General features: G+C 46.0%; 1 protein-coding gene across 1 annotated transcript in view; it reads right to left on the bottom strand.

Annotated features, from left to right (window-relative positions):
• TBC1D4 (TBC1 domain family member 4) overlaps positions 1-9,273 on the bottom strand; it is a 60,664-nt gene extending 51,391 nt beyond the window's left edge. The window contains exons 1-2 of the mRNA XM_045287072.1: positions 9,228-9,273; positions 8,671-8,790 (exon numbers count right to left, since the gene is read on the bottom strand). Coding sequence (XP_045143007.1) covers positions 8,671-8,790 — 120 coding nt within the window. The 5' untranslated portion in view covers positions 9,228-9,273. The remainder of the gene's footprint in view (positions 1-8,670; positions 8,791-9,227) is intronic.
• Positions 9,274-10,054: the final 781 nt, after the last annotated feature.

Raw genomic sequence — 10,054 nt, 5'->3', positions numbered from 1 at the left:
GGTGGTGCTGTCTGTGAAAAATCAGCTTGTTTCAAATGGAAAATGTCCCCACAGGGGATTTCTGTACTCTGCTAAGGCAGTTATCACTCATCTGCCCACCTGCAGTCATTTCCTCTGCTGCTGCCTTTATGTGTGTGGATGTACGGGTAACGTTATGGTGGAAGTTTGGTTTTAAATCTTTTAGTAAAAGTTCAGAAACGTCTTAAGGGAGAGGAGCTCAGTTAAATGGATTTGTTCAACCGACTATGTTGCAAACTTTTATCTATCAAGGACCAGATCTTTAAAATGTTAGGATTTACAGACTACCTATGATTTCTGTCATGTTTTTCTTTTTCTTTTCTTTTCTTTCTTTTTTTAACAACTCATTTTAAAATATAAGCACTATTCCTAGCTGGCAAGTGGCCCAACAAGAAGCGGGTGCAGGGTGTGTTCAATCCTGCTAGAGTCCCTGTGGTGCAAATGGTTAATGCGCTTGGCTGCTAACTAAAAGGTTGGCAGTTCAAACCCACCCAGAGGGGGTCTCAGAAGCAAGACCTGGCAATTTACTTCTGAAAGACCAGCCAATGACATCCCTTGGGTCACTCTGACACACATGGGTTTGCCATAAGTAAGCCTCAGTTCGATGGTAGCAGGTTTTTACTATACAGCCACTTCATCCTCGGGATTATTATTTTTGTTTTACTGAGAAAGGCACAAGGTCTCAGCAAGTTGAAATAATTTGCCCAGATTGACAAAGCTAATGGCACAGAACTCAAAAACATGCTTGACAAAGGTATGCATTAATGCAGAATAAAAGAGTGAGTGTTCTCACAGCTATAGTAACTCACTGCCATTGGGACATTGCTGACTCATAGCGACCCCTTGTGGGTTTCCGAGACAGTAACTCTTTTCAGTATTTCTCCCAAAGGGGCTGCTGGTGGTTTTGAACTACCAAACACATAGATCGCCACCCAACACTCAACCACTGCACCCCCAGAGCTCCCAGAGCTCTATACCACCACTGATACTGTAAAAGTTACCTAAAATCCATTTATAAATAACAAGCATCTTCATATGTCACAGAAGAAAACTGCATGATCTCAATGTGTGAGCAATTCCGTGCTACGTTTCAAGGTGATACTGAGATACAGCAACAGAAGTGAGGCAGCGTGGGTGTGAGGAAGCCGTGATCCCTGAGTGCAAATCCACGAGTTAGCGAGAGCTGCACACGGTACTACTCCTGTCCTCATCGAGAACCCCAGAGCTGGACAACCAGAAGGGGTGATTTTTGTTCTTAAAGACAGAGTTTCTTCAAGAAGATACTAGAAAAACACAAGCACGTATAAACGGAACATCATCAAAATGAAAAAGGTGTGTGCACCGATGAACACACGTAAAGGCAGCCCACGGAAAGGAAGAAGACGTTTTTCCAAAGTGTATGCATACAGTTGATGCAGGATGTGCACCCAGAATACTTAAAGAACTCCTTCAATTCAATAGGAAAAAAGAAACTCCTATTTAAAAACGAGCTGAGTCTCTGAACAGACAGTTCTCTAAAGAATATATTCAAGTCCAGTGTAAGATATGACAAAATAATAATTTATAAATTATCAAGGGTTCATGAGGGTGCGGGAAGTAGGGAGGGAGGGGGAAAATGAGGAGGGGACAACATGGAGAGCAAATGTTTTGAGAATGATGAGGGTAATGAATGTACAAATGTGCTTTATACAATTGATATATGTATGGATTGTGATAAGAGTTGCATGAGCCCCCAATAAAATGATAAAAAAAGAATAAATATTTCCAAGTTTAAAAAAAAAGAATATATTCAAGTGGCCGAAACACATATGAAAAGATGCCCAACATCATTAGCCATTGGGGAAACACAAGTGCAAACTACACTGAAACACCACTTCCTATGCACAGGGAATGGATAGATTCAGAAAGACAGATAACACAGCCCAACCAAAATAAAAATTTTTTTCTTGGTGTTTTGGCTTTTAGGCCTGTAACTGGAGCTAATTGGGGCGCTGATTCAGAAAATTGCACTGGATAGACCACATCATCTCTAATTTCTTAGCTAAAGGGGGTTTCACTATTTTTCAGCTATTAAGTTATATTAATTTATTGTCTTCGCTTTAAATATGAGAAGAATTCAGACCCACAAGTTACAGGATAAGACCCCCCCAAAAGGTAAGAAATATTCTACAAAGAATTAGGTATTAAGGGAAACAATATACGGAACCTTGGTGGCTAGTTGGTTAGCCCTTGAGCTGCCAATCGTTAGGTCAGAGGTTCAAACCCACCAGTCACAATGCAGCCTTTAAAAGACTCCAAGGTTTTGAAACCCAGAGGGGCAGTTATTCTCTGTCCTGGAGGGTGTGGTAGGCACCTAAACTGGTGTCAATTTAAGGATTTAGAGTGTAGGGGTGGAGTCTAGGCTATCAATCTGGAGATAGCCAATGAGACTTCTGTGTGGGCATGGCCTCCTGAGAATTCTGGGAAATCTGGAAATTCCTTCTTGGAGGCAGGAGACACCAATCTCTCTCAGGTCATTCCCTTGGAGACTCTCTACTGACAAGGCTGACTTCCTACGACGCGTCCCTGAGGAGATGCCACATGGGCCTACCCTGATGCAGCCCTGGGAATTGGAATGGCCACGTGGAGACCTCTGCCAGCGCTGAGATGCTTCTACCTCCAAAGACTTTCTTCCCACTGGCCTGTGATCTTCTACATTCGGCTTCATTGCATGTGTTTTGTGAGTGTGAAGAGGACTTTCTAAATTGCTGTCGGGCTAATTAGCCGATATGAGCTAATATCGGACTTATGACCTTGGACTGGCCTGGGATGTCTTCTTAATGTTCAATTGCTTTTGTATCTAAACCTCTCCCTTATGTACATATGCGTGTTTATGAATTTGTTTCTCTAGTCCACCCAGACTAACACAGAGGGTCACTAGGAGGTAGAATTGATTTGATGGCAGCAGGTTTTCCTTCGGGGATGGGAGTTTGTGCACTATGTACAGAGACTACGAGTCGGGTACTGCAAACCCAGAGCACAGCTAGAAGAGTGGAAGTGGAAAAAGAAATTTGGAAAAGCACGTGTACAGAAGGTGTGAAGGCAATTTAGAGTGTCAAAAAGATAAGACTTCATAGCAAAAGTCATCAGTGTAAGCCCAGCCTCCGTGTCTGGAATGCCCACGTTCTCTGAGAGAACTTAAAGGGGTGGGTGGGATGGGGTGGGCAGAGCTGGTACGTTTTAGGAACCCAGTGAACCCTTCTTGCTATGGGAGTTTTCATACAGCAGGGTGCAAGCAAGCCCTGGCTGCTGCTCTTGTACTTGTAATCAGTTCCAACCCAGTTGTTGTTGGGTGCCATCAAGTCGGTCCCGGCTCATAGCGCCCCTGTGTCGAACGGAAACAGACACCATCAGACCCTGCACCGTCCCCACAATCGTTGAGATGTTTGTGCCCCTGGTCAATCCGCCTCTTTGAGGGTCTTTTTTCAGTGCTGGTACTGCAAGTGCGGGACCACACCAGCCAAATGAATCCTCACTAATAGAGACTGTGATATAGCATGGTGCTACCTATCAGAACCCCCTGTTTCCGTGCTGCTTCTCACCCCACAGAGTAGAGGGTAGATCAGATGTGTGTAATTGTAGATGTCTCAAAAATGAATTTCTTTGTTCAAGTAGGACTAGCAAGATTCACCTTACTAATGGTGACCATTTGCCTACCGAGGTCACTCGAGAAGCAGCGAAGCACAAGCTGACGGTACACAGGGATGCTTTGATAGACCATGCATCCTCAACCACACCATCCCCAGTTTCTCTGGGCCTACCCTCTGAGTCTTCGTGGAGGGTTACTGAATTCTGGGTATGGAGCAGTCTTACACAGGGCCTGTATTAAGGAACTGTTACTGAGCTCATGACCCCTGCAGCCAGTGGCTTTAGACAGCCAGCTGTTCTTGACTCTGTGAAAAGTTGAAAAATTACCCTGCCTTGCAAAACAAAGCCCTCAGCTGGCAGGAAGCCTTGCCCTTTCAAGGAGCCACGGTTGCGGATGGGTCAGGCTGCTCGCTGAGCAGTCAGCATTCCCGGGGAGGAAGACGAAGCCATCTACTTCCATGAAGCTTTACAGACATGGAGACCCAACGGGGCAGTTCTACTCTGACCTAAGTCATGGGTAGTGGGTCGGTTTGGGGCTTTTTTTTTTTTCTCACTTTAAATTCAAACAGAGACTTCTGGCAGTATATTTCACTAATCGATAGCCACTCTCGCTCTCCTTTTATTTCATTTATTTTTTAAATGATGAGATCCCTCTACTTCAGCGGTTCTCAACTGGTGGGTTGTGATCCCTTTGGGGGTCGAACGATCCTTTCACAGGGGTCGCCTGATTCATAACAGTAGCAAAATGACAGTGATGAAGTAGCAACAAAAATAATTTTATGGTTGGGGGTCACCACCACATGAGGAACTGTATTAAAGGGTCGCCGCCTTAGAAGGCTGAGAACCACTGCTCTACTTCATGTAACCAAAAACCAAATACTGCCATCGAGTCCATGGGGACTCACAGCGACCCTACACAACAGAGTAAAAATGCTCCTGTGGGTTTCCGAGACTATAACTCTTCTTATTTTTCCAAAACCATTTTACGAGGAGCTAATACAGACATCATACCATTCCATAGTTGAATCACATCAAGCAATATTGTACAATTTCTACCACAATCAGTTTCAAAACATTTCTTCCTTCTTGAACTCCTGAAACCAGCTACCCTTTACATGCCCCTCAACACCACCACCACCCCCCGAACTCTTATTCTAATTATTGTCTCTATAGGCTCATCAATCCTGGGTTTCATATGCTGAACAACAGAAAAACATGTAACAAAGATTCAAGAAACCTACCCACGATAACAAAATACATCAGATAAACCCCAGTATGGAAAAAAAACAACCAAGATGTTAAACATATTGAAAACCAGATTGCGCCCAAAGTATATCAGAGGGGGAATCAACGGTTCAAGTCAGGTTGATCATTTTAATCCACTACAGTCATCTCTCAAAAACTCTCTGGTAACCAGTTCATGCCCACCTTCAATTATGGTTAGAGGAAAATCACTGGGGGCTTATTTCCTGCGTAGCTCCTGCAAGTGTATCTTGGGCTTTCACTACCAAGTCTTCATGGGAGTAAACAGTCTCATCTTTCTCCCATGGAGAGGCTGATGGTTTAGAACTGCTCAGCTTGGGTTAACCACTCAATGTGTGTAACTACTACACCACCACAACTCCCTCACTTCATGTAACTAATGAGAATTAATTGCACCCATTGACATAACTACATCTAATTGCATAAATATTCTATTCATATCAAACTTTCCATGTATTCATTTATTATTTATTTTCTTATAGCAGAACAGACTCACCCTTTTCTGTTTTATTCAGTAATTTGTACAATCTGTTGCCAGCCTCTGATTTGATGTTCACGTGGTCTCAGATGTAGTCAACGTCTATCTATCCTTCCATTACATCTTGATGGTCTATGAGGTGTGGGATATAAAAAGGCTGTTCCCCAGCTTCTCTCCACCAAAACATATGCCAGACCGAGGGCACTGCTTGCAACTATTGATTGTCATGCCATCTCCCTGAAGGCATCAGCCCTTCGGAGCAAGCAGACCCTACTGTCTGTCCCGTCATAGGTGAGGCCCACTCCCTGCTGTTAAGGACAGAGGATTGTTTTCCTGATGGAGAGCTCAAAATTGGTCAAATCAGCTGTATGGTAACCAAGGTTAGGCTAATCCTGAATCTAGGACCCGCTCATCTTGCCATATGTGTATCCCTAATCCCTCCTCTTCCTGTTGCATGTATACCCCGCGATCATCCCCCTCCCATTGCTGTATTGCCAATGATACAACCCCTTCATGTGATGTATGTGGCAATTAGGGGGCTTGCACACACACCCAAAATATATAAGCCTACGTTAGAAATAAATCTCTTCTAGTCCCGGTCCCCCTCCGGGGTCCCCTTCTTCCCTCTCCTTCCTTCCCTCTCCCTCCTTCCCGGCTCCCTCTCTCTCTCCTACCCTCTCCTCCTCCCACATCCCCACGTGGACCACCAAGAAGGGCTGAGGTGAGCATGGTACCAAGAAATGTGTCTGACTCTTTATTTTACTCTGTCCCCATCTCTCTTATTCTCTATGACTTGACTAGAGTCTTGATGTATTATCGCTGTACAATTGCACCTACCAGACCCATGATGATTTGTAGGGGCTGGCTCCCTCGCAATGAGGGGACTTCAAAACGTTCATGGTGAAAATGGAATTAAAAGCAATAGAATTTTTCCATAAACTTTCTGCCGTGCCATTATTTCTCCATCCATCTATCTTGGAGCACTTTGCTCTGAGCACCAGGACACTTCAAGCTCACCTTGTACTCCTTCATTTCTTTCGGTGGATAAGACCTAGAAACCAAAATGTGAGCACGGGGTGCCACCCACAGCGCCCTGGTGGCACTATGGGTTCAGTCCTGAGCTGCTGACAACAAGATTGGCAATGCACACCCACTACCTGCTTGCTCCCAGGGGTAAAGATGAGCTGTCTGCTCCCCCACAGAGATGTACAGTTAGAGAAGCCCTATATTGGGTCCTTATGGGTTAGAACCACTCGTTGGCAGGTGGGTTCTGTTTCTGGTGTTTTTGTTATTATATAGATGCCACTTCGCCAGGTTTATTATCTGGTGAATAGAAGAAAGCTAAGGTGGCATGGATAGTAAGCACTCAGCTGCTTCACAAAACGTTGGTAGTTTGAACTAATTCTGAGGCTCGTCTAGGCTCAGCAGGAGATAGACCTAGCAATCTGCTTCCTTAGAGAGGAGAGCCAAGAAAATGTATGGGGCAAGTTCTCCTCTGTCTCAAGGGCGCTTTATGAATTGAAATCGATTCAACTGCCTCCTAAAACAACACAGGAGACCTGCTCACCTGTCCGCTCACTGGACAGAATGAAGGACTATATTCTGAATATACAGACGCTGAAATCCAGGAATTCATACTGCTAGCTTTACGTCTAACCCAACAACCGAAGGCTCACTCTCATTTTCTTTCTTTTCATAACTGTCATTCCCTTCTCGACGGATCCCACACTCTTTGGCACATTGGCTGATGGGATCTGTCCCTTGTACGGAAGCGTTCTCCACCGTCATAGTCACACAGCCACCCCTCCTCCCAACTCAGACTGCCTCTCCCACAAATGGAAGCCATGCTCACTGTGTTCAGTGGGCCGCTCCTGTTGAGCACCTTGCTGAGTCGATACCATATACACTCGAGTACAAGCCGAGGCGCCTACTTCCACCACAAAGAAACGAGAGGGCTTTCTCAGCATAAAAAATGTTTATACTGGAGTATATACGGTATATTCCTTACTCCACACTGGGTCTGACTCCAGGCTGGCCCATGGTCCTCAGGGGTGTGTACTCCTGAGCACTCAAGCACCATCCCAAACCAGGGAGCCTTCCTATGCAGAGACCCTCCTGAGCAACCTGAGACTCCCACACACGGCGCTGGGCCACCTCCACACCCCACACCCCTTCGGGGCTCTCTTTCTCTCTCTCTGTGCTCAGCCACTCGGCTCTCTGACACCCCAGCCCCAAAACACATTTGCTTGATCACAACTAACAGCTTTAGGATCGAATTGTTCAGAGCAAAGGGAACCATATTACCCATGTAACAATCAGAACCGATTTACTAAATCAAATAAGCACACTGCCATTGCACCTACTCACTGGGGCACTAGAGAGTATGTCAACCAGACCCTCCTGATGAGGGGCGGAGTTCAATCTGCCAGTCAAGTGGTAGCTTGATGACCCCTCCTTCAGACCGGGCCTTTTGTAGAAAGAGTCAGATCAAACAGAGAGGGTTTCTCTCTGCCACTATGCCTATCTCCTCGCTGGGAATTCACTGGGACTGTGTCGGTCTCCAGGGGAGGCCCCACGTGGGTCCCCCCGACCCTGAGGGCTGTTGGCGCCCTGCCCTCCTTCCACCAATCTTGGATCCATGTGCCTCTGCCCTCATTGGCCTGTGAGCTCCCTGCTTCCCGCTTCCCCTTCTGTGTCCTCGGCCTGCAGCTGCGTGAATCTAAAGAGGGCCCAGCTAGCACTGCACCTGGGGACTTGAGTGAACTGGCTGGGGTGCCTTCCTGGTGTGCATTTGCTTCCTGATGTAAAGTTCTTTCTTGCACATAGATAAGTGTCTCTGCTTTGTTTCTCTAGACAACCCAGCCTAACACACTGATTTATTTTCAGCACTTCTTATCAGTCCATTAGAATAGATGAAAGAAGGGTTTCTTTATAACTCAGTGTGAAGTGGCAAAGGATAAAAGGGTCTTATACTATTGGGCATCACTACTGTATCCTATAGCTATAATAAAGTCTATATATACATATAAATATGTGATATGTCAGTATAATAAAGAGATGTGCACATATATCTTTAATACTAACTCTCAGGTATCCAAGTCAGCAGAACAAATCTACATCCGAAAATGAAGCTTAACTTTTGAAGATGCTTCTTGATAAGAGATATTAACTACATTAACGCTCCTTTTGTTTTTTGAGGCAATCGCGTATGAGCCAGTTTGAGAACGAGCCCAAGCAAGCGGTCACCCCGGCCCTGAGCACCCAAAGGCCCCGCCTGGTCTCACCCTTGAGAAGATATTCTCCAGGGAACTTGTTAAAGATCGTTTCGCCTTATTTTTCAGGATGTCGAGTTTGAACCTTCCACTGCTGCTCACGTTTTCTGGGATGGTACTGTTGGGAATCATCTACAGAGAGAAACACAGATACATTTTAGCAGGCAAATAGTTAAGGTTAAATGAGGCTTTACATCTAGGCTTAAGCAAGTCATTTTTAAAAAGAAAAACAAAAAATAAGAATTTGCCAGTGGCTTCATTAGCAAGCAATATCGTCAGTTCCGCACTGCGAACTTAAGATCATAAGGGCACTGTGATTATAAGGGAACAAGATTAATGTTTCATCCTGTAAATAGGAAGGAAAAAAACGAGAGAGAGCCAGATGGTCTTTCCTTCCTTTAAATAAATTCTGGTTGTGCGCAATAAAAAATAAACTAGAGATGGCAATTTCCACTGCTGTCATTCGAATTCATAACGGTAACCACCCATTCCTCGTTGCATATTTTATCTCCAAATTTCCAGGGATGTTTGGGGCTGGGGGAGTGGGGGGCGCCCTGCAGGGACTAAACTGTGAAAATCAAAGCGTCTTCCAGGGAAGCTGTTTCCTGGCCGTGCGGTCACTGTGCGTCCCCGAGCGAGTGGGTGGTGCTTTCTTTCAGACCGGCACATCCCGGGAGAGCAGCAACTGGATGCGAGTCTGCATGGCGGTGGTCTCCTCCGCGGGCCTTCGCCCAGCCTGCCCCGTCGTCCTGGTCCAACCAGGTGTCTCGTCAGGTCTCCACTCAGACCCTGAGCCCAGGGTTCTAGTTCAGGCCTCTCGGCTGCCGTGAAATAAAATCTTCCTGGAAGACTCATTCAAAGACTTACAGCCCTGAGTTCCCCCGTAAAAGGGCTCTGCATCGCCTCTCGGGTAGTGAGTTTGGTTTGGGTTTGGTCGCCCATGCCTGGCGCGTGTTCACATTATGGGACTGCTGTTAGGTGCGGTCCAGGTGATTTCGCGCCATGGTGACCCCACGGGCCACAGTAGAACTCCCCGCAGACGTCGCTCACTGCCGTCGAGTCGATTCCACTCAGTGATCCTGTGGGGCAGGGTAGCACTGCCTCCGTGGGTTCCAAAGACCACCACTCTTGACAGGAGTAGAAAGCTTCCTTTCTCCCTTGGAGCGGCTAGGGGTTTCCAACTGCTGACCTATGCCACCAGGACTCCCTGTTTTTTTCTAGAACAGCGTTCCCCAAGGTGGGCAACACTGTCCCCTAGCCCTGTGTTGGCACAATGCAGGGCAGAGTTGCACTTGAACCTAGATGATGGGATATATACAGTACGAACGTGTTCCACTGCCAGGGAGTGATTTTTTTCTTTCTGGAAAGGGGAGGGTAGGCCAAATACATCTGGGAA

The sequence above is a fragment of the Echinops telfairi genome, unplaced genomic scaffold (genome assembly GCF_000313985.2).
Source record: "Echinops telfairi isolate 266 unplaced genomic scaffold, ASM31398v2 ScPeMD7_11;HRSCAF=52, whole genome shotgun sequence".
NCBI lineage: Eukaryota > Metazoa > Chordata > Mammalia > Afrosoricida > Tenrecidae > Echinops > Echinops telfairi.
The sequence above is the reverse complement of the archived record's forward strand: the minus strand, read 5'-3'. Positions and strand labels throughout refer to the sequence as shown.